At 48.4% G+C, this 24418-nt stretch overlaps 1 protein-coding gene across 6 annotated transcripts in view; it reads right to left on the reverse strand.

The window, feature by feature from the left end:
- Positions 1-24418, reverse strand: part of PRKAG3 (protein kinase AMP-activated non-catalytic subunit gamma 3) — a 313220-nt gene that overhangs the window by 137414 nt on the left and 151388 nt on the right. For all 6 annotated transcript variants that reach the window (XR_011202029.1, XR_011202032.1, XR_011202031.1 and 3 more), the window contains 2 exons: positions 11047-11092; positions 10853-10959 (listed from right to left, as the gene is read on the reverse strand). Coding sequence is in view for 1 of the 6 variants with exons in the window: in XM_069227140.1 (XP_069083241.1) it covers positions 10853-10959; positions 11047-11092 (153 nt within the window). In the remaining 5 variants the exon portion in view is untranslated. The remainder of the gene's footprint in view (positions 1-10852; positions 10960-11046; positions 11093-24418) is intronic.

Here is a 24418-nt window from a genome sequence, read left to right on the forward strand (position 1 = left end):
ACTGCCCCTACTCCTAATTCAGATGCATCAGTCTGGACATAGAATTTTTTAGAGTAACAAGGGCTTTTCAGGACAGGTGCAGAGCACATGGCCTGCTTCAGCTCCTCAAAAGCTTTCTGACAGTTTGCTGTCCATAATACCTTTTTAGGCATTTTCTTGGATGTGAGGTCATTAAGAGGGGCTGCAATGGAGCCATAGTTCTTAATGAACCTCCTGTAATACCCAGTGAGGCCTAGGAAGGCTCTCACCTGAGTCTGAGTGGTAGGGGGAACCCAATCAATAATTGTTTGGATTTTCCCCTGAAGTGGTGCAATCTGTTCCCCACCAACAAGGTGTCCCAGATAAACCACCTTACCCTGCCCTATCTGGCACTTTGAAGCCTTGATAGTGAGGCCTGCCTTTTGCAGGGCCTCCAAAACTTTCCATAGGTGGACCAGGTGATCATCCCAGCTGGAGCTAAAGACAACTATATCGTCCAAATATGCTGCACTGAAAGCTTCTAGCCCTTGCAGGACTGTGTTCACCAACCTCTGAAAAGTGGCAGGTGCATTTTTAAATCCAAAAGGCATTACAGTGAACTGGTAATGTCCTCCAATGGTTGAAAATGCAGTTTTAGGTTTAGCATCTTCTGATAATTTGATCTGCCAATACCCTGCAGTCAAATCAAAAGTGCTTAGATACTTGGCAGATGCCAGTGTATCTATGAGCTCATCTGCCCTGGGTATAGGGTGAGCATCAGTTTTGGTTACCTGGTTGAGACCTCTGTAGTCTACACAAAACCGCATTTCCTTCTTTCCATCTTTGGAATGGGGTTTTGGTACAAGTACCACAGGAGAAGCCCATGGACGTTCAGAGTGCTCAACCACTCCCAGTTCTAACATTTTCTGCACCTCTTGCTTTATGCAGTCCCTGAATGGTCAGGCTGCCTATAGATCTTACTTTTGACAGGCAAGCTGTCTCCAGTATCTATAGTGTGCTCACACCAAGAAGTGGTACCTGGCACAGTAAAGAAGAGTTCAGAAAACTGACCCAGGAGATTTATGCAATGGTCTTTCTGCTCAGCAGTAAGACAATCAGCCAAAACTACACCTTCCACAAGAGCATCTTGTTCTGTGGAAGAGAAGAGATCAGGTAGAGGATCACTGTCTTCTTCCTGTCCCTCATCAGTTGCCATGAGCAGGGTGAGATCAGCCCTGTCATAGTAGGGTTTCAGGCGATTGACATGGAGCACCCTAAGGGGACTCCTGGCAGTGCCTAAGTCAACTAAATAGGTGGCTCCACCCTTTTTCTCAACAATTGTGTGGGGTCCACTCCATTTATCTTGGAGTGCTCTTGGGGCCACAGGCTCCAAGACCCACACTTTCTGCCCTGGTTTGTACTGAACCAAAACAGCCTTCTGGTTATGCCATTGCTTTTGGAGCTCTTGGCTGGCCTGAATGTTTTTACTGGCCTTTTTCATATACTCAGCCATCCTTGATCTGAGGCCAAGTACATAATTCACAATATCTTGTTTTGGAGCTTTTAAAGGTTGTTCCCAACCCTCCTTGACAGGTGTTAGTGGACCCCTAACAGGGTGTCCAAAGAGGAGTTCAAAGGGGCTGAAGCCCACTCCTTTCTGGGGTACCTCCCTGTAGGCAAAAAGGAGGCATGGTAACAGGATATCCCATCTCCTGCGGAGTTTTTCAGGGAGACCCATAATCATGCCTTTGAGAGTTTTGTTAAATCTCTCCACCAGTCCATTTGTTTGTGGATGATAGGGTGTAGTGAACTTGTAAGTCACACCACACTCCTTCCACATGGCCTTTAAGTATGCAGACATGAAATTGCTTCCCCTGTCTAATACTACTTCCTTTGGGAAGCCCACCCTGGAAAATATTCCCAGGAGGGCCTTTGCCACTGCAGGTGCTGTAGTGGTCCTTAAAGGAATTGCTTCAGGATATCTTGTGGCATGGTCCACTACCACCAAGATGAGCCTATTGCCTGAAGCAGTAGGAGGGTCAAGGGGGGCAACTATGTCAACCCCTACCCTTTCAAAGGGAACCCCAACCACAGGCAGTGGAATAAGGGGTGCCTTTGGGGTGCCACCTGTCTTGCCACTGGCTTGACAGGTTTCACAGGACTTACAAAATTCTTTTGTGTCCTCAGACATCCTAGGCCAATGAAACAAGGGAACAAGCCTGTCCCAAGTTTTCATTTGCCCAAGATGTCCAGCTAGGGGAATGTCGTGGGCTAGAGTTAGGAGGAACTTTCTGTACTCCTTAGGAATCACTAACCTCCTGGCAGTTCCAGGTTTAGGATCTCTTGCTTCAGTGTACAAGAGGTTGTCCTCCCAGTAAACTCTGTGAGAGTCACTGACATCCCCATTAGCCTGTTTGACAGCTTGCTGTCTTAGACCCTCTAGTGTGGGACAGGTTTGCTGTGCCACACTCAGCTCCTCCCTGGCAGGCCCCCCTTCACCCAAAAGCTCAGCAGTGTCTGCTTCCAGCTCCTCTGGTGTAGGTTCTGCACAGGGTGGAAATTCTTCTTCCTCAGAAGTAGAATCCACTGTAGAGGGAGGGATAGTAGGAAGTGGTTTGCTTCTACTAGCCCTAGCTTTAGGGAGCACTTGGTCCATTGTTCCAGGATCCAAGCTTCCCTGTCCTTTTTGCTTTTTGGCCTGAGCCCTGGTTAAAGCAAAAATATGCCCTGGGATGCCCTGCATTGCTGCATGGGCCTCCAACTCCACATCTGACCAAGCTGATGTCTCCAAATCATTTCCTAGTAGACAGTCTACAGGTAAATCTGTGGCTACCACAACTTTCTTTGGACCAGTAACCCCCCCCCAGTTGAGATTTAGAACAGCCATGGGGTGGCTAAGTGTGTTGTTGTGAGCATCGGTTACTTGGTACTGGTGACCAAGTAGGTGTTGTTCAGGGTGGACCAGTTTCTCTATGACCATAGTCACACTGGCACCAGTGTCCCTGTGAACCTCAACACCATTTATTAGGGGTAGCTGCTTGTACTTATCCATATTAAGGGGACAAGCAACTAAGGTGGCTAAATCAATAGCCCCCTCAGAGACTAACACAGCCTCTGTGGCCTCCCTAACAAGGCCAACCCCCACTAAGTTACCATAAGTGAGCCCAGCTACTCCCTTGGATTGGCTATTAGTAGGTTTGCTCCCACCACCACTGCTATTAGTAGGGACACTAGGTGTAGCAGTAGGGGTTGTAGTGGTAGGAGGCTTGGTGCTTTTCTTTGGACAACTGGGATCTGTTGTCCAATGGCCTTTTATTTTACATAAATAGCACCATGGTTTCTTTTCCTTATTTTGATTAGAAGAGGATTTGGCCCCACCACCCCCACCAGAGTGTTTTTGTGGGCCTGATGAAGACTCATTTTTAGATTTGTCCCCACCCTTGTCAGAAGACTTACCATCCTTCTTTTTGTTGCCATCTTTGTCACCCCCTGTATGAACTTTTCTGTTCACCCTTGTTCTGACCCATTTGTCTGCCTTCTTTCCCAATTCTTGGGGAGAGGTCAGATCAGAGTCCACCAAGTACTGGTGCAACCAATCAGACACACAATTATTAAGAATATGCTCTCTCAGGATCAAGTTATACAGGCTGTCATAATCAGTCACTTTACTGCCATGTAACCACCCCTCCAAGGCCTTCACTGAATGGTCAATGAAATCAACCCAGTCTTGTGAAGACTCCTTTTTGGTCTCTCTGAACTTTATCCTGTATTGTTCAGTGGTTAAGCCATAACCATCCAGGATTGCATTCTTAAGAACTGTAAAATTATTGGCATCACTTTCTTTCACAGTAAGGAGCCTATCCCTACCTTTTCCACTAAATGATAGCCATAGGATAGCAGCCCACTGCCTTTGAGGGACATCCTGTACAACACAGGCCATCTCAAGTGCAGCAAACCACTTGTTAATGTCATCCCTCTCCTTATAAGGGGGAACTATCTTATGCAGATTCCTGGAATCATGCTCTTTTGCAGGATGACTATGGGGAATACTGCTGCTGCCACCATGGGTTTCTAAACCCAACTTCTGTCTTTCCTTCTCTAGGTCTAAAGACTGTCTATCCAAATCCAGCTGTTGCTTTTTAAGCTTCAGTCTGGTTTGTTCCACCCTCAACTTATTGAGTTCCCTCTCTAACAATCTGTCATCAGGGTTGGTGGGAGGGACATTCCTAGACACAGAGGTATGATGGGAATGAACAGAAGGAGACCTGTCCCTTACAGAGGGCACCCTAACAGCTTGGCTGACAGTGTAATGTGAGAGCACATCATCTGTATGATGTGACTCCACCTCAGTACCAACTATGCTAGACTGTCTAGTAATGGGCAGGCTAAGAAGTTTCTTTCCTGAATCTTTTCCTGGGGGAGTCCCTGGATCAGATTGGGAACCATTAGCTACTTTTTCAACAGATGGGGCACTTTTAGCCTTATCATGTTCTCTAAGCATGTTAAGTAACAATTCCAAGGAAGGATTCTTCCCTACACTCAAACCTCTTTCTACACAGAGACTCCTTGCTCCTTTCCAGCTAAGGTGGTCATATGCAAGTTTGGACAGATCAACATCTTGGCCTGTGCCAGACATTTTTAGAAAGAGTTAAAGTGATAGAAAAAGAGAAAAAGGTTTGTCAGAGCTTTTTAGAAAGACAGAAAAAAAACTTTTTAAACTTTTAAGAACTTTTTGAAAGTTTAGAAGTACTTTTCAGCACTTTAGAAAAGAGTGAAAAGAGGAAATGCAAAACTTTTTAGTTATGTGTACATACACTGAACTTGTTTTGTATATTTTTCTCTTATGAAAAGTACAATGACAAGAGTGGTAAGTAGTCTCAAAGCACTGAACCCACCGCTGCACAACCAATGTAGGAGGCTGGACTGGCTTGTAGTGAGTACCAAGGGGTACTTGCACCTTGCACCAGGCCCAGTTATCCCTTATTAGTGTATAGGGTGTCTAGCAGCATAGGCTGATAGATAATGGTAGCTTAGCAGAGCAGCTTAGGCTGAACTAGGAGACGAGTGAAGCTCCTACAGTACCACCAATGTCACTTGCACAATATCATAAGAAAACACAATACACAGTTATACTAAAAATAAAGGTACTTTATTTTTATGACAATATGACAAAGTATCTCAGAGTGTACCCTCAGTGAGAGGATAGGAAATATACACAAGATATATGTACACAATACCAAAAATATGCAGTATAGTCTTAGAAAACAGTGCAAACAATGTATAGTTACAATAGGATGCAATGGGGACACATAGGGATAGGGGCAACACAAACCATATATTCCAAAAGTGGAATGTGAACCACGAATGGACCCCAAACCTATGTGACCTTGTAGAGGGTCGCTGGGACTATTAGAAAATAGTAAGGGTTAGAAAAATAGCCCACCCCAAGACCCTGAAAAGTGAGTGCAAAGTGCACTAAAGTTCCCCAAAGGACTTAGAAGTCGTGATAGGGGAATTCTGCAGGAAAGACACAAACCAGCAATGCAACAACGATGGATTTCCAGTCGAGGGTACCTGTGGAACAAGGGGACCAAGTCCAAAAGTCACAAGCAAGTCGGAGATGGGCAGATGCCCAGGAAATGCCAGCTGTGGGTGCAAAGAAGCTTCTACTGGACAGAAGATGCTTAGGTTTCTGCAGGAACGACAAGGGCTAGAGACTTCCCCTTTGGAGGACGGATCCCTAACGCCGTGGAAAGTCGTGCAGAAGTGTTTTCCCGCCGAAAGACAGCCAACAAGCCTTGCTAGCTGCAAATCGTGTGGTTAGTGTTTTTGGATGCTGCTGTGGCCCAGGAGGGACCAGGATGTCGCAAATTGCGCCAGGAGACAGAAGGGACGTCGAGCAAGACAAGGAGCTCTCTCAGCAGCAGGTAGCACCCGGAGAAGTGCCAGAAACAGGCACTATGAAGATGCATGAAACGGTGCTCACCCGAAGTCGCACAAAGGAGTCCCACGTCGCCGGAGAACAACTTAGGAGGTCGTGCAATGCAGGTTAGAGTCCCGTGGACCCAGGCTGGACTGTGCACAAAGGATTTCCGCCGGAAGTGCACGGAGGCCGGAGTAGTTGCAAAAGACGCGGTTCCCAGCAATGCAGTCTGGCGTGGGGAGGCAAGGACTTACCTCCACCAAACTTGGACTGAAGAGTCACTGGACTGTGGGAGTCACTTGGACAGAGTTGCTAGATTCAAGGGACCTCGCTCGTCGTGCTGAGAGGAGACCCAGGGTACCGGTGATGCAGTTCTTTGGTGCCTGCGGTTGCAGGGGGACGATTCCGTCGACCCACGGGAGATTTCTTCGGAGCTTCTAGTGCAGAGAGGAGGAAGACTACCCCCACAGCATGCACCACCAGGAAAACAGTCGAGAAGGCGGCAGGATCAGCGTTACAGAGTTGCAGTAGTCGTCTTTGCTACTTTGTTGCAGTTTTGCAGGCTTCCAGCGCGGTCAGCAGTCGATTCCTTGGCAGAAGGTGAAGAGAGAGATGCAGAGGAGCTCGGATGAGCTCTTGCATTCGGTATCTAAAGTTTCCCCAGAGACAGAGACCCTAAATAGCCAGAAAAGAGGGTTTGGCTACCTAGGTGAGAGGATAGGCTAGCAACAATTGAAGGAGCCTATCAGAAGGAGTCTCTGACGTCACCTGGTGGCACTGGCCACTCAGAGCAGTCCAGTGTGCCAGCAGCACCTCTGTTTCCAAGATGGCAGAGTTCTGGAGCACATTGGAGGAGCTCTGGATACCTCCCAGGGGAGGTGCAGGTCAGGGGAGTGGTCACTCCCCTTTCCTTTGTCCAGTTTCGCGCCAGAGCAGGGCTAAGGGGTCCCCTGAACCGGTGTAGACTGGCTTATGCAGAATTGGGCACATCTGTGCCCAAGAAAGCATTTCCAGAGGCTGGGGGAGGCTACTCCTCCCCTGCCTTCACACCATTTTCCAAAGGGAGAGGGTGTAACACCCTCTCTCAGAGGAAGTCCTTTGTTCTGCCATCCTGGGCCAGGCCTGGCTGGACCCCAGGAGGGCAGAAGCCTGTCTGAGGGGTTGGCAGCAGCAGCAGCTGCAGTGAAACCCCTGAAAAGGCAGTTTGGCAGTACCAGGGTCTGTGCTACAGACCACTGGGATCATGGAATTGTGCCAACTATGCCAGGATGGTATAGAGGGGACAATTCCATGATCATAGACATGTTACATGGCCATATTCGGAGTTACCATTGTGAAGCTACATATAGGTAGTGACCTATATGTAGTGCACGCGTGTAATGGTGTCCCCGCACTCACAAAGTCCGGGGAATTGGCCCTGAACAATGTGGGGGCACCTTGGCTAGTACCAGGGTGCCCTCACACTAAGTAACTTTGCACCTAACCTTTACCAGGTAAAGGTTAGACATATAGGTGACTTATAAGTTACTTAAGTGCAGTGTAAAATGGCTGTGAAATAACGTGGACGTTATTTCACTCAGGCTGCAGTGGCAGGCCTGTGTAAGAATTGTTAGAGCTCCCTATGGGTGGCAAAAGAAATGCTGCAGCCCATAGGGATCTCCTGGAACCCCAATACCCTGGGTACCTTAGTACCATATACTAGGGAATTATAAGGGTGTTCCAGTAAGCCAATGTAAATTGGTAAAATTGGTCACTAGCCTGTTAGTGACAATTTGAAAGAAATGAGAGAGCATAACCACTGAGGTTCTGATTAGCAGAGCCTCAGTGAGACAGTTAGTCACTACACAGGTAACACATTCAGGCACACTTATGAGCACTGGGGCCCTGGGTGACAGGGTCCCAGTGACACATACAACTAAAACAACATATATACAGTGAAAAATGGGGGTAACATGCCAGGCAAGATGGTACTTTCCTACACAGCTAAGGAATCTATTTTCTGTCTCTGTAATGGAGGGGTCTGCCTGGACGACCCTCATGACCGTCCAGGCTTGAAGAAGACATGGATTTTTTTTTATAAACCATCGTTCAGGCATGGTCACCAAAATACTGAATTCGATTTTTGATGAGTAGTACAAACATGCACAGATGATTTTCTAGTACTACCCAAAGACAACATATGGAAAATGTTACTTTTATTCCTAAGCAAGCCTTTGCAATGAGAAAATGCTGCTGAAACCCAGGCAGTAAGATTCCACAATACATGTTGTTTCTCTAGAGGTATTCGCTGTGCCTAACTTTCACACAACATGCACCCGTGCCTTCTGGGCTCCAAAGCACTAGAAATAGGTGACTCGGTGAATGTAAAATGTTCTATTTTCTGCATGACAAAATGATTTACTTTGGCATGTGCTGACCTTTATGCCACTGGTGCGTTTTGCGCCACATTACTGTGGCCTTCCGAGAGTCGCGTAAGCCAACTAGAATCAAGCGTTGAAGCCCTGTTCCGGTGCTTTGAGGGATGAAGCTTATGCCATAGGAGCTCCTTAGCAGCCCCCAGTGACCTATTCAAAATGGGTCAGTAAATCCAGCCCAGTGAAAGGAAAAGTTAGAAAAGACCAGGGAGAAAGGTACATGTCTCTATAGGGAGTACTTGAGAGGGTGTTCATGCAGGACTCCACAACTCACACATCTCCAGGGTGGTGGGGGTTGGAGGGCCTGCTTCTCCATCCTCGCCCCTAAACTTCTCCAAGCCTGGAGGACTTGCTTAACACATCTCCAGGGTGGTGAGGGTTGGAGGGCCTGCTTCTCTACCCTCACCCCTAAACTTCTCCAAGCCTGGAGGACTTGCTTAACACATCTCCAGGGTGGTGGGGGTTGGAGGGCCTGCTTCTCCATCCTCGCCCCTAAACTTCTCCAAGCCTGGAGGACTTGCTTAACACATCTCCAGGGTGGTGGGGGTTGGAGGGCCTGCTTCTCCACCCTCGCCCCTAAACTTCTCCAAGCCTGGAGGACTTGCTTAACACATCTCCAGGGTGGTGGGGGTTGGAGGGCCTGCTTCTCCATCCCCGCCCCTAAACTTCTCCAAGCCTGGAGGACTTGCTTAACACATCTCCAGGGTGGTGGGGGTTGGAGGGCCTGCTTCTCCATCCTCGCCCCTAAACTTCTCCAAGCCTGGAGGACTTGCTTAACACATCTCCATGGTGGTGGGGGTTGGAGGGCCTGCTTCTCCACCCTCACCCCTAAACTTCTCCAAGCCTGGAGGACTTGCTTAACACATCTCCAGGGTGGTGGGGGTTGGAGGGCCTGCTTCTCCACCCTCACCCCTAAACTTCTCCAAGCCTGGAGGACTTGCTTAACACATCTCCAGGGTGGTGGGGGTTGGAGGGCCTGCTTCTCCATCCTCACCCCTAAACTTCTCCAAGCCTGGAGGACTTGCTTAACACATCTCCAGGGTGGTGAGGGTTGGAGGGCCTGCTTCTCCACCCTCACCCCTAAACTTCTCCAAGCCTGGAGGACCTGCATAAGCTCGCTGGCCCTTAGACCTGTCCAGGGTTGTAAGTATGGAAAGACTGGCTTTTGACCACCGTGATCCATCTGGCCAGGAGGTTAGTGGATGACGTAACTGACCCGTAAGGATATGGAGAAGCGAGGTCCGGAAAAGTAGCGATGTGGCTGAAAACTCAAAGAAGGCATGTGGATGATTGGTACTACAGTCCCATACTGCAGAAAAAGTACATTAAAACCTATCCCAAACAACAACACATAATGAAAACAGTACTGTGGTCAGATCCGAGAGGTAACAGGATGTGGTGGTCCTGAGACTGGCACGCAGAGCATCAGTAGTTGGGCAGGTCGAGAGATGACCCAGGGGCAGACCTGGCAGGTGGAGAGGGATGGGGAACACAGCTGCCACTCAGGTGGTGAAATCAGGGGAGGTGAACAAACAAGTCACTATCAGAGGTTGAGGAAGCAGCTAGATCACCAGAATGCTTACTATCCCTTACGAAAAATCTTCCCTGAACCTAAATGTTCCCTACTGCCCCTTATTTTTACCTTTCCGTGAACCCTAAATAATCATTACTAGCCCTTAACACTACCCCTTAACTCTGGCCTTCCCTGAACCCTAAAACTTCCTTACAACCTTTTTATGCTTCTCATGCCTAAACCCTAAAAACCCTGAACGCCCCCTAATTCTACCCTTCCCTGAGCCCTAAAACTCTTTGCTGCTCTTTCACACTACCCTCCCCTGACCACAAAAATCTTTTAAATTCCTTTAACACAATAATCTCTGAACCTTACCAGCCCTTTACGCTACCCTTCTCCAACCCTAAAACACTTACTAGTCCTCCGTTTTCCCCACCTCATTGTGAATGCCACTCTCTACTTTAGCAGGAGGATACCCCAACCCCTGCTCCCAGTATACCTATTTTTGTCCTGTAAGGCACATATTTTTTATTTTCTTGGAGCTGTAACTTTTTATCTTGCTACTTTTTTCAGTAGATTGCAAGTTGACACAACCTATTTCGGTCTACTTTTTTCATCCAATATTTTTAAAGTCAATTTATGATTTCTTTTCTTTCTGGTAGGGCAGGTCCAGTCAGGCATCATAACCCCTATAGCACAAACATGTGTCTATGTGCATCAAGGGTTTCTAATGAGTGTGCAATGTCCACAGGGCCAGGTGTGTACTGCTCAGATGCATACATCTCCTGGGTAAGTGTCAGACTGAAGCATTAGAATATTTCAGGAGCTCCCCTTCAGAACTGCTTGCAAAACCTGTGATGTTCTAGTCAATACCTTATCAAAGGTTTAAAATGCAGAATTTACCCCATTCTTTGTTTCATGTCTTGGTGGAGCACACAACCTAGTGAAATGTGTGGTTGCTGTATTTGTCAGGGCTGTCTAGGGCTCCAGTTAGCTCTGCTTGTCCCTCTCACCCTCCAACCTTGGTACCCACCCAGTATTTACCTGCAGCGTGGTATCGAACACCACAAGTTTGCAGCTGGTGGGGGTGGCATCGTAGCAGCTGTGCTTCGCCATGAACTCCATGTACACCTCCGCCTCCCGCTGAGGATCTGCAAAGAACAAGAAAAGAGTCCAGTGCCTGCTGAGGACAGAGATTGTGAGGCAAGAGGCGAGGCCACGCTCAGAAGGCAACTCACCTGATCTCGTAATCCGGGGTATTGAGATCCCATTTAAAGGCAGGATCTGGGGGGAGGAAAACATATTTTATATGAATTTCAAATAGTCAAAGTAAATTCACTCCGCCAATTAGATCTAGCCAAATTCTGCAGGCCGCCGATTGGCGGAGGTTTTTCTCATGTGCGACTCGCCAACAGTAAGCTGGTGAGCGCGAGCGAGAATCGGCGACACCTAGCATGATTTTCGGGCACTAGGACAACATCCTGTCAGAATTCCTCACCTCGACCAGTCACAGGTGGTCGCGACCATTCGTGGTGAGAAAGCTGCATCTCGAGTAGAAAGTCTGCTAGAGTGGCAGAAAAATCAACTTGAACAGCAGCTCCCTCTGGCGGGCCGCGTGATGCCATGCCAAGAGTAAAGTTAGGTGTGAGTATAGAATATACAGTAGGAAGAGTAAAGTTAGGTACAAGTATGGAATATACTGTCGGAAGGGTAAAGTTAGGTGTAAGTAAGGACCATACTGTTGGAAGAGTACAGTTAGGTGTAAAATGGAATACACCGTTGGAAGAGTAAAGTTAGGTGTAAGTATGGAATATACTGTGGAAAGAGTAAAGTTAGGTGTAAGTATGAAATATACTGTAGGAAGAGTAAACTTTGGTTCAAGTATGAATTATACTGTGGTAAGAGTAAAGTTATGTGTAGTATGGAATATGCTGTAGGCAGAGTAAAGTTAGGTATAAGTATGGCATATACTGTGGGAAGTGTAAAGTTAAGTGTAAGTATGGAATATACTGTAGGAAGAGTAAACTTAGGTGTAATTATGGATTATACCATAGGAAGAGCAGAGTTAGGTGTAAGTATGGACTATACCATTGGAAGAGTAAACTTATGTGTAGTATGGAATATACTGTAGAAAGAGTAAAGTTAGGTGTGAGTATGGAATATACTGTGGGAAGAGTAAAGTTAGGTTTAAGTAGGGAATATACTGTCGGATGACTAAAGTTAGGTGTAAGTATGGACTATACCGTCAGAAGAGTAAACTTAGGTATAAGTATGGAATATACTGATGGAAGAGTAAAGTTAAGTATAAGTATAAAATATACTGTAGGAAGAGTAAAGTTAGGTTCAAGTATAGAATATACTGTGGGAAAAGTAAAGTTATGTGTAAGTATGAAATATACTGTAGGATGAATACTGTAGGATGAATAAAGTTAGTTGTAAGTATTAAATATACCGTAGGAAGAGTAAAGTTAGGTGTGAGTATGGAATACACTGTGGGAAGAGTAACGTTGAGTGTAAGTATGGAATATACTATAGGAAGAGTAAAGTTAGGTGTAGTATGGAATATACAGTAGGAAGAGTAAAGTTTGGTGTAAGTATGAAATATACTGTAGGAAGAGTAAAATTAGGTGTAAGTATGAACTATACTGTTGGAAGAGTACAGTTAGGTGTAAAATGGAATATACCGTTGGAAGAGTAAAGTTAGGTTTAAGTATGGCATATACTGTGAAAAGAGTAAAGTTAGGTGTAAGTATGAAATATACTGTAGGAAGAGTAACGTTAGGTCACATACATATTGAGGACAACTATACACCAAAGAAGCATTGGCAAAGGCAGTAGGTCTCGCCTATGCAAGAGTTATTGGCTTTGCCAATATGTTCTAGCCATGTTGCACACCAGCGTGGCTGCCGTTCAGCATGGCTAAAAGTCAGTGGGGTAAAGGAGAGTGAAGTGGAGTAAAATGTCATAAAGTGGAGTACAGTGGAGTGATATGGAGTGGCGTGGAGTGGTGTAGAATGGTGTAGAGTTGAGTGGCATAGAGTATAGTGAAGTGGAGTGTCATTGAGTGGAGTGGAGTGTCATGGAGGTAGTAGAGTGTCATAAAGTGTAAAGGCCTAGAGTGACATAGAGTTGAGTGGCGTAGTGTCAGAGAGGAGTAGAGTGTTGTGGTGTGGTATGGAGTGTCATGGAGTGGTGTAGAGCAGAGTGGAGTGGCTTACAAGGTACTGCATAGAGTGGAGTAGAACGTTATAGAGTAGATGGTCGTAAAGCAGAATAGATTGTAATAGAGTGGAGTAGTGTAGGAGAGTGGAATAGTATAGAGTGGAGTCGAGTTTTGTGAAGTTGAGTCGCGTAGAGTGGAATGACAGAGTAGAGTGGAGTGACATCGAGTAGAGTGGCGTAGAGTGGAGAGGGATAGACTAGAGTGGCGTGGAGTGGCACAGAGTAGAGTTATGTTGAGTGGCGTACAGTGGAGTGGCACAGAGTGCATTTGATTAGAGTGTTGTAGAATAGAGTGGAGTAAGTGTCATAGAGTGGGGTACAGTTTAATGGAGTGGAGTGTCACAGAGTAGAGTATGATAAAGTGCAGTGTTGTAGAGTGGACTGGAGTGAAGTGGCATAAAGTACAGTAGGACAGAGTAGATTGGTGTAGAATGCAGTGGGGTAGAGTGCATTTGGTTTTGACAAAAGTGGTGTAATGTGCATTGATGTAGAGTACAGTGACATAGAGTAGAGTGGTGCAGAGTAGGGTGCTGTGGCGTAGAGTGCAGTAGCATTGAGTAGATTGTTGCAGAGTAGAGTGAAGAGGCATAGAGTGGAGTGGTTCAGGGTAGAATGCAGTGGTGCAGGGTAGAGTGCACAGTGTGCAGTGTCGTAGAGTGCAGAGGTGTAGAGTAGAGTGCTGTAGAGTGCTGTCACATGGACTGCAGTGGTTCAGAATAGAATAGAGGGGTAGAGTGATCCAGAGTTTAGTTGCATAGAGTGCAATAGAGTGGCGTAGAGTTGAGTGGTGCAGAGTAGAGTGCAAGGGCATAGAGTACAGTGGTGCCAGGTAGAGTGTTGCAGACAGCAGGAGCGTAGAGTACAGTGGTGCATAGTAGAATAGAATGGCATTGAGTGCAGAGACGTAGAGCGCAATGGTGTAGAGTGCAGTGATGCAGAGTAGAGTGGAGTTGAGATTGGTGGCGGAGAGTGCAGTCTTGCAGGTTAGTGGTACAGAGTACAGTGGGGCAGAGTAAAGTCACCTAGAGAAGAGTGGCATAGAGGACAGTGTTGCACAGTAGAACAGAGTTGCGTAGTGTGCAGTGACATAGAGTGCAATGAGGTAGAGTGGTGTAGCTTGCAGCGGAGTAACGTCCAGTAGCGTAGAATGCAGTGTGCAGAGCAGAGCGGCATTGGGTTCAGTGGCCAAGAATGCAGTCTTCCAGAATAGAGTGATATAGAGTGCAGTGGCATGGAGTAGAGTGTCGTAGAGTAGAGTGGCACAGAGTAGAGTGGCACAGAGTTGAGTGCACTGGCATAGCATGCAGAGGTTTGTAGTAGAGTGCCATAGAGGGCAGTGGCATAGAGTAGAGTGATGCAGAGTAGAGTGGTGCAGCATAGAGTACATTGGCGTAGAGTGCAGTGGCGCAGAATGTTGCAAAGTAGAGTAGTGTGGCATAGAGTTCAGTGGCATAGAATGCAGTAACAGAGTAGAGTGAAGCAGAGTGGAGTGGCGCAGGGCAGAGCGGCGCAGGGCAGAGTGCAGTAGCATCGAGTGGAGGCGTAAAGCACAGTGGAGTAGCGTGGTGCAGAGTAAAATTTCATAAAGTGTAAAGGTGTAGAGTGGAGTAGAGTGTCGTAGAGTGCAGTGGCATAGAGTAGATTGTTTCAGTAGAGTGAAGGAAGTGGCATAGAGTGGAGTGGTGCAGGATAAAGTGCAGTGACGTAGAGTAATGGCATAGAGTGCATTGGCACAGAGTGCAGAGTAGCATAGAGTGGATTTGGGTACAGTGGAGTGGTGCAGAGTAGAGTGGAGTGACCTAGACTGGACTGGTATATGTCCAGTGGTGTATAACAGAGTGAGGTAGAGTGCTCTTGCATAGATTAGAGAGCTGCAGAGTAGAGTAGAGAGGCATAGAGTGGAGTGGCGTAGAGTGGAGTGGTGCAGAGTAGAGTGGAGTGACCTAGACTGGACTGGTGTATGTCCAGTGGTGCATAACAGAGTGGAGTAGAGTGCTCTTGCATAGACTAGAGAGGTGCAGAGTAGAGTAGAGAGGCATAGAGTAGAGTGGCGTAGAGTGGAGTGGTGCAGAGTAGAGTGGAGTGACCTAGACTGGACTGGTGTATGTCCAGTGGTGCATAACGGAGTAGAGTGCTCTTGCATAGACTAGAGAGGTGTAGAGTAGAGTAGAGAGGCGTGGAGTGAAGTGGCATAGAGTGGAGTGGTGCAGAGTAGAGTAAAGTGACCTAGACTGGACTGGTGTATGTCCAGTGGTGCATAATGGAGTGAGGTAGAGTGCTCTTGCATAGACTAGAGAGGTGCAGAATAGAGTAGAGAGGCGTGGAGTGAAGTGGCATAGAGTGGAGTGGTGCAGAGTAGAGTGGAGTGACCCAGACTGGACTGGTGAATGTCAAGTGGTGCATAACGGAGTGGAGTAGAGTGCTCTTGCATAGAGTAGAGAGGTGCAGAGTAGAGTAGCATAGAGTGGATTGGGGCACAGTTTAGTGGTGCAGAGTGGAGTGACGCAGACTGGACTGGTGTATGTCCAGTGGTGCATAACGGAGTAGAGTGCTCTTGCATAGACTAGAGAGGTGCAGTGTAGAGTAGAGAGGCATAGAGTGGAGTGGCGTAGAGTGGAGTGGCGTAGAGTGGAGTGGTGCAGAGTAGAGTGGAGTGACCTAGACTGGACTGGTGTATGTCCAGTGGTGCATAACAGAGTGGAGAAGTGTGCTCTTGCATAGACTAGAGAGGTGCAGAGTAGAGTAGAGAGGCATAGAGTGGAGTGGCGTAGAGTGGAGTGGTGCAGAGTAGAGTGGAGTGCCCTAGACTGGACTGGTGTATGTCCAGTGGTGCATAATAGAGTGGAGTAGAGTGCTCTTGCATAGACTAGAGAGGTGCAGAGTAGAGTAGAGAGGCATAGAGTGAAGTATCATAGAGTGGAGTGGTGCAGAGTAGAGTGGAGTGACCTAGACTGGACTAGTGTATGTCCAGTGGTGCATAACGGAGTAGAGTGCTCTTGCATAGACTAGAGAGGTGCAGAGTAGAGTAGAGAGGCATAGAGTGGAGTGGCGTAGAGTGTAGTGGTGCAGAGTAGAGTGGAGTGACCTAGACTGGACTGGTGTATGTCCAGTGGTGCATAACGGAGTGGAGTAGAGTGCTCTTGCATAGACTAGAGAGGTGCCGAGTAGAGTAGAGAGGCATAGAGTGGAGTGGCGTAGAGTGGAGTGGTGCAGAGTAGAGTGGAGTGACCTAGACTGGACTGGTGTATAGTACAGTGGTGCATAACGGAGTGGGGTAGAGTGCTCTTGCATAGACTAGAGAGGTGCAGAGTAGAGTAGAGAGGCATAGAGTGGAGTGGCGTAGAGTGGAGTGGTGCAGAGTAGAGTGGAGTGACCTAGACTGGACTGGTGTATGTCCAGTGGTGCATAACGGAGTGGAGTAGAGTGCTCTTGCATAGACTAGAGAGGTGCAGAGTAGAGTAGAGAGGCATAGAGTGGAGTGGCGTAGAGTGGAGTGGTGCAGAGTAGAGTGGAGTGACCTAGACTGGACTAGTGTATGTCCAGTGGTGCATAACGGAGTAGAGTGCTCTTGCATAGACTAGAGAGGTGCAGAGTAGAGTAGAGAGGCATAGAGTGGCGTAGAGTGGAGTGGTGCAGAGTAGAGTGGAGTGACCTAGACTGGACTGGTGTATGTCCAGTGGTGCATAACGGAGTGGAGTAGAGTGCTCTTGCATAGACTAGAGAGGTGCAGAGTAGAGTAGAGAGGCATAGAGTGGAGTGGCGTAGAGTGGAGTGGTGCAGAGTAGAGTGGAGTGACCTAGACTGGACTGGTGTATGTCCAGTGGTGCATAACGGAGTGGAGTAGACTGTTCTTGCATAGACTAGAGAGGTGCAGAATAGAGTAGAGAGGCGTGGAGTGAAGTGGCATAGAGTGGAGTGGTGCAGAGTAGAGTGGAGTGACCCAGACTGGACTGGTGAATGTCAAGTGGTGCATAACGGAGTGGAGTAGAGTGCTCTTGCATAGAGCAGAGAGGTGCAGAGTAGAGTAGCATAGAGTGGATTGGGGCACAGTTTAGTGGTGCAGAGTGGAGTGACGCAGACTGGACTGGTGTATGTCCAGTGGTGCATAACGGAGTAGAGTGCTCTTGCATAGACTAGAGAGGTGCAGTGCAGAGTAGAGAGGCATAGAGTGGAGTGGCGTAGAGTGGAGTGGTGCAGAGTAGAGTGGAGTGACCTAGACTGGACTGGTGTATGTCCAGTGGTGCATAACAGAGTGGAGTAGAGTGCTCTTGCATAGACTAGAAAGGTGCAGAGTAGAGTAGAGAGGCATAGAGTGGAGTGGCGTAGAGTGGAGTGGTGCAGAGTAGAGTGGAGTGACCTAGACTGGACTGGTGTATGTCCAGTGGTGCATAATAGAGTGGAGTAGAGTGCTCTTGCATAGACTAGAGAGGTGCAGAGTAGAGTAGAGAGGCATAGAGTGAAGTATCATAGAGTGGAGTGGTGCAGAGTAGAGTGGAGTGACCTAGACTGGACTAGTGTATGTCCAGTGGTGCATAACGGAGTAGAGTGCTCTTGCATAGACTAGAGAGGTACAGAGTAGAGTAGAGAGGCATAGAGTGGAGTGGCGTAGAGTGTAGTGGTGCAGAGTAGAGTGGAGTGACCTAGACTGGACTGGTGTATGTCCAGTGGTGCATAACGGAGTGGAGTAGAGTGCTCTTGCATAGACTAGAGAGGTGCAGAGTAGAGTAGAGAGGCATAGAGTGGAGTGGCGTAGAGTGGAGTGGTGCAGAGTAGAGTGGAGTGACCTAGACTGGACTGGTGTATGTCCAGTGGTGCATAACGGAGTGGAGTAGAGTGCTCTTGCATAGACTAGAGAGGTGCAGAGTAGAGTAGAGAGGCATAGAGTGGAGTGGCGTAGAGTGGAGTGGTGCAGAGTAGAGTGGAGTGACCTAGACTGGACTGGTGTATGTCCAGTGGTGCATAACGGAGTGGAGTAGAGTGCTCTTGCATAGACTAGAGAGGTGCAGAGTAGAGTAGAGAGGCATAGAGTGGAGTGGCGTAGAGTGGAGTGGTGCAGAGTAGAGTGGAGTGACCTAGACTGGACTGGTGTATGTCCAGTGGTGTATAACGGAGTGGAGTAGACTGTTCTTGCATAGACTAGAGAGGTGCAGAGTAGAGTAGAGAGGCATAGAGTGAAGTATCATAGAGTGGAGTGGTGTAGAGTGTCGCACCAGAGCCAGTGGTGCTAAAGCCGGCCCTGGTAGTAGGTTGTTGTTGTTTCATTGGAACATTGTTGACAACAGACACACTCACCAAATAGTATAAAAACTTTGTTTTGGCCTAGGCAGCATGTTTAAGGCTGTATTGTAAATAAGGTTGTTGTTTTCTGGTTCCTGTTTGTAGTTTTCTGGAAAGCAGTAATCTGGTTCTACGTTTCTATGGCACGTGTTTCTGCACGTGTTGCACATACTGAGGCTATTGTTCATTAAGTGTAGTTGTGTAGGCTACACCTTTTGGCTTGCAAATGCGTGCTATTATAAAAAGGGCTTGGTGCTCTGACTCACTGACTGTAAACAGAAAGATAATTAGACATTCACTAGTGGGTCACATTAATCAAAAACCAACAGAAGAACCTTGACATGAATATTTGTTGCCACAGAAAGTGTGTGCGCCTCCTCCCTGCAGCCTGTCCTTACAGCCTTGTGCTTGGACATTGAAGCACAGGAGGGGCACGAACGGTCCCCATTCCTCTTGCTTTCCTCTAGACGCCCTCACTTTGGCGTCACAGAAAGAAAAGTAAACACCAAGCTCTCTAGGTAGAAGCTTCACACTTGACCTTTGTGTTTAAATGCGCAGCAAATGTGGCAAGAAAAGAAAAAGATGTAAAGGCATTTTTAGAGAAAGTGAGATCTTGGAAGGATACAGTAAACAAGGTTTGGCAAGGGCAGGGATGAACTCAAGCTGGACAACCTAAAACAAATAGAGCCAGCAAACAGAAAGCAAGACGATGTGAGTTACAAATCACAAAGCCTGCCAAGCACACAACTATGAATTACAGGGGCCACCTTATCATTTATAAATATGTTACCAAACACTGTACTGCCAACCTTTCCGCGTAGCAAATGTAATGATTTGTCAGAGCATCTGGTAAAAGCAAAGGAGTTGGTGCATTTGATGTTACTCATTCATTCGCCATCTACTTCCTTGCTCAGGCCCCCACCTAACTATACATTCATGCACCTACTTATCCACCATTCACCTACTCATCCAGACATCCTCTTATCCAGCCATCATTTCCACACTCATCCAGCAATCACCAACTCATCCACTGATTCACCTACACCTACCTACTCATTCATCCAGCCACTTACTCATCCATCCACACCTTCCTCAATCCACTCACCCACCATCCATACTCAATCATTCATCCACATATGCTCATCCAAATGCATAGGTGATGAGACCATCCATCTCTTCACCCACCTGTTCATTGACTCTCTACTTACCTTCTCATCAGCCACAAGCCTAGTCATTAGCCTACACACCGATCATTCACACAATCATCCTTCGCTCGATTTGATGATATTTATTGTTTAAACAAACTGAAAAAACGACATAAAACAAGCATGTACAGTTATTAACAGCAGATGCCGAGGGACCCATGTTGATTAATAAATCCAGATTAGTCACAAAGTCTGTACCTATTGCTGTTTACACACAGTTTTTGACAGTATCAACATGGTCACCATGCGTGTGCAAAACAAAGTAGGCCACTATCTTGTTCTTTGAGAAGTTCATACCCGAATAAGTTTCTCTCTTATATTTTTTGGGCCACTCATTAACCTGTGCAGCCTAGCTGAGGTGTTATCCATTGAAACCAGGCTATCGCCCACGCCACAGAGGGAAGAGGCTGATTGCCTCATATAGGAATTAAATCGAGTTAAGGAGTCAGAAATATTCAAATTAAACAAGAAGGGTGCCAAGATGCAGCCCTCCCTGAGGACATTTAGGGCTAACATGTCACCAGACAGACTACCCTTCTTACAGAGGATAATTAACTATCCCAAAAGGTTGGGGTCAATACCCCCCAAAAATCCATCACACACCTATGTATTAGTCTCCAGATCCACCAACCACCTATTCATCATCTGGTCACTAACCAGTCTATCAACCCATCTAAGTAATAACTGGTCCTCATCTGCTCACTCACATATCTCATCCACATACTCAGTCATACATCCACTAAGCCATGCAGCGATTTACTCATCCATCAACCTACCAATGAATCCATCTAACAAAATATTAATAACCTATTTATTGCTCACCTCCCTTTCTACATCCCCACCAATCCGCCCATCACCTTCCTATCTACCTACTGATCTGCATACTGACAGGTGTGTGTCTGGGGAGGGGACATGAGGGCTTCTGGTGTGTGCTTGGGGAGGGGGATGGGGTCTTCTAGGTGTGTGTTTGGGGAGGGGGATGGGGGCTTCTAGGTGTGTGTTTAGGGAGGGGGATAGGGGCTTCTAGGTGTGTGTTTGGGGAGGGGGATGGGGGCTTCTAGGTGTGTGTTTGGAGAGGGGGATGGAGGATTCTAGGTGTGTGTCTGGGGAGGGGACAAGGGGGCTTCTAGGTGTGTATTTTGGGGAGGAGGATGGGGGCTTCTAGGTGTGAGTTTGGGGAGGGGGCTTCTAGGTGTGTGTTTGGGGAGGGGGATGGGGGCTTCTAGGTGTGTGTTTGGGGAGGGGGCATGGGGGCTCCTAGTTGTGTGTTTGGGGAGGCGGGATGGGGGCTCCTAGGTGTGTGTTTGGGAAGGGGGATGGAGGCTTCTAGGTGTGTGTTTGGGAGGGGCTATGGGGACTCCTAGTTGTCTGTTTGGGGAGGGGGGATGGGGGCCTCTAGGTGTGTGTTTGGGAAGGGGGATGGAGGCTTCTAGGTGTGTGTTTGGGAAGGGGGATTGGGGCTTCTAGGTGTGTATTTTGGGGAGGAGGATGGGGGCTTCTAGGTGTGAGTTTGGGGAGGGGGAATGGGGGCTTCTAGGTGTGTGTTTGGGGAGGGGGATGGGGGCTTCTAGGTGTGTGTTTGGGGAGGAGGTATGGGGGCTCCTAGTTGTGTGTTTGGGAGGCGGGATGGGGGCTTCTAGGTTTGTGCTTGGGAAAGGGTATGGAGGCTTCTAGGTGTGTGTTTGGAAGGGGGTATGGGGGCTCCTAGTTGTGTGTTTGGGAGGCGGGATGGGGGCCTGTAGGTGGGTGTTTGGGAAGGGGGATGGAGGCTTCGGGGTGTGTGTTTGGGAAGGGGGATGGAGGCTTCTAGGTGTGTGTTTGGGAAGGGGGTGGAGGCTTCTAGGTGTGTGTTTGGCGAGGGGGATGGGGGCTTCTAGGTGTGTGTTTGGGGAGGGGGATGGAGGCTTCTAGGTATGTGTTTGGGAAGGGGGATGGTGGCTTCTAGGTGTGTGTTTGGGGAGGGGGATGGGGCGAAGGGATTAAGATTGTTTAGAAGCATCACCTTTGGGGTGAAGACATTTTGCAAAGTACATCATTCGTGATTAGCATCTGGTGTACGGTAATCCTCTTCCTTTTAATACAGAGTCGGGATCACTGCAGAACGGATGCTGCTGCTAACAAAGGGAAGTACAGCCACACACGTGCAGTCAGTCTAAGGCTGTATGCCAGTGGCGTAACAAAGACCCCCGCAGCCCCCGCAATGCAATGGGGTGGGGCCCGAGCTCCAGGGGGGGCCCTCAGGATAGACCACTGTGCACGGGCGGCAGGCCCCTGAGTGGGTCCAGGGTACTTTGCAGGGGTGCCCCTCAAGTTTCGTTAGGCCACTGCTGTATGACGTGTAGCATCCAGATTTCATGCGCTGGGAATCCCAGCTCACCCGCACACACTCTGTTTACTTTTGAATTGTGGTGTTTGCACTGGTGGCTCCTGATGGCTGCCAGGTATGGACACAATGTGACAAAAGTTGTCTCTAAAGGTAGTTGCAGCGGTGCCGAGAGGCATCAAGAACTGGACACAACTGATGAGATCTCCAGGACAGGACCTTCTACTTAAACGAGGCCTCAGAAACGGACACAAAACACTAGCAGTGCCAGTAAGGACTTGTCAATCCTCTGGGGGTGTATCCCGGGTCCTGGACACAAATACACCAGAGAAAGACACAGCACCCATTGGTGGTCCCAGAATAGGTCACAGCACACTAACTGAGCCCTCGGAAATGGACGCACTGCGCAAGCAGTGCCAGTAAAGTCTTGTCCATACTCTGGAGATGAATCCCTGGACCAGGACACAATACACCAGGGAAAAACATAGCACCCCATTGGTGGCCTACAGAAAAGTACACCGCACACTAACTGAGCCTTAGAAATGGACCCAACGCGCTGCAGTGTCAGCAAGGACTTGAGAATGTCCTGGTGCTCACCCTCCAGTCTAGAGCCAAGGTGCCAGAACAAGACACAATACCACATTGGTGGCCTCCTGGACAAGTTACAAAAGGCCTCGGAAATGGACACAATATGATAGGAGCGTCAGCAAGGACTTTTTATTGTGCCCAAGGAAGTCCCATATCTGGACACAATACACAGATAAGTCCCCCGAAGAGGACACAATACCCCAAAGGCGGCTTCCAGAAGTGAACATGCACTAGAAGGGAGATCTCAGAACTTGATAACATGAAGGCGGTGGGCCCGGGCACTAACATAACACTCTGACACACAATACAGCTGGCCTCCAGGAGGGGGCACTGTGCCAGATGAGGCCGCCACAGTAAACACCAGTGCTCCAGCTGAGGAACTTACAACTAAACAATCTTCAAAACAGGCACTTCACCCCTGGGCACCATGGTCCACATGAGGCCGCACAGTGATGTGTGCACTGTACAGTGCAACACAAGCTCACTTTACTGCTGGTCCTGTTGCTCCTATCACCACAATATCCCTTTAGCTGCCTCCTCCCTGCAGCCTAGACACATCTTCCACTGCTGCTGCCTGTGCTGTGACTGGTCTGTGTGTGTGTGTGTGTGTGTAAGCACTGCTGCTGCCTGTGCTGTGACTGGTCTGTGTGTGTGTGTGTGTGTGTGTGTGTAAGCACTGCTGCTGCCTGTGCTGTGACTGGTCTGTGTGTCTGTGTGTGTGTGTGTGTGTGTGTGTGTGTAAGCACTGCTGCTGCCTGTGCTGTGACTGGTGTGTGTGTGTCTGTGTGTGTGTGTGTGTAAGCACTGCTGCTGCTTGTGCTGTGACTGGTCTGTGTGTTTGTGTGTGTGTAAGCACTGCTGCGGCCTGTGCTGTGACTGGTCTGTGTGTGTGTGTAAGCACTGCTGCTGCCTGTGCTGTGACTGGTGTGTGTGTGTCTGTGTGTGTGTGTGTAAGCACTGCTGCTGTCTGTGCTGTGATTGGTGTGTGTGTGTGTGTGTAAGCACTGCTGCTGCCTGTGCTGTGACTGGTCTGTGTGTGTGTGTGTGTGTAAGCACTGCTGCTGCCTGTGCTGTGGCTGGTGTGTGTGTGTGTGTAAGCACGGCTGCTGCCTGTGCTGTGACTGGTCTGTGTGTGTGTGTGTGTGTGTGTGTAAGCACTGCTGCTGCCTGTGCTGTGACTGGTCTGTGTGTCTGTGTGTGTGTGTGTGTGTAAGCACTGCTGCTGCCTGTGCTGTGACTGGTGTGTGTGTGTGTGTGTAAGCACCGCTGCTGCCTGTGCTGTGACTGGTCTGTGTGTGTGTGTGTGTAAGCACTGCTGCTGCCTGTGCTGTGGCTGGTGTGTTTGTGTGTGTGTAAGCACTGCTGCTGCCTGTGCTGTGACTGGTGTGTGTGTGTCTGTGTGTGTGTGTGTGTGTAAGCACTGCTGCTGTCTGTGCTGTGACTGGTCTGTGTGTGTGTGTAAGCACTGCTGCTGCCTGTGCTGTGGCTGGTGTGTGTGTGTGTGTGTGTGTGTAAGCAGTGCTGCTGCCTGTGCTGTGACTGGTCTGTGTGTGTGTGTGTGTAAGCACTGCTGCTGCCTGTGCTGTGGCTGGTGTGTTTGTGTGTGTGTGTAAGCACTGCTGCTGCCTGTGCTGTGACTGGTCTGTGTGTCTGTGTGTGTGTGTGTGTGTGTGTGTGTGTGTAAGCACTGCTGCTGCCTGTGCTATGACTGGTGTGTGTGTGTGTGTGTGTGTGTAAGCACTGCTGCTGCTTGTGCTGTGACTGGTCTGTGTCTGTGTGTGTGTAAGCACTGCTGCTGCCTGTGCTGTGACTGGTCTCTGTGTGTGTGTGTGTAAGCACTGCTGCTGCCTGTGCTGTGACTGGTCTGTGTGTCTGTGTGTGTGTGTGTGTGTGTGTGTGTGTGTGTAAGCACTGCTGCTGCCTGTGCTGTGACTGGTGTGTGTGTGTCTGTGTGTGTGTGTGTGTAAGCACTGCTGCTGCTTGTGCTGTGACTGG

Source organism: Pleurodeles waltl, chromosome 3_2 (assembly GCF_031143425.1).
Source record: "Pleurodeles waltl isolate 20211129_DDA chromosome 3_2, aPleWal1.hap1.20221129, whole genome shotgun sequence".
NCBI lineage: Eukaryota > Metazoa > Chordata > Amphibia > Caudata > Salamandridae > Pleurodeles > Pleurodeles waltl.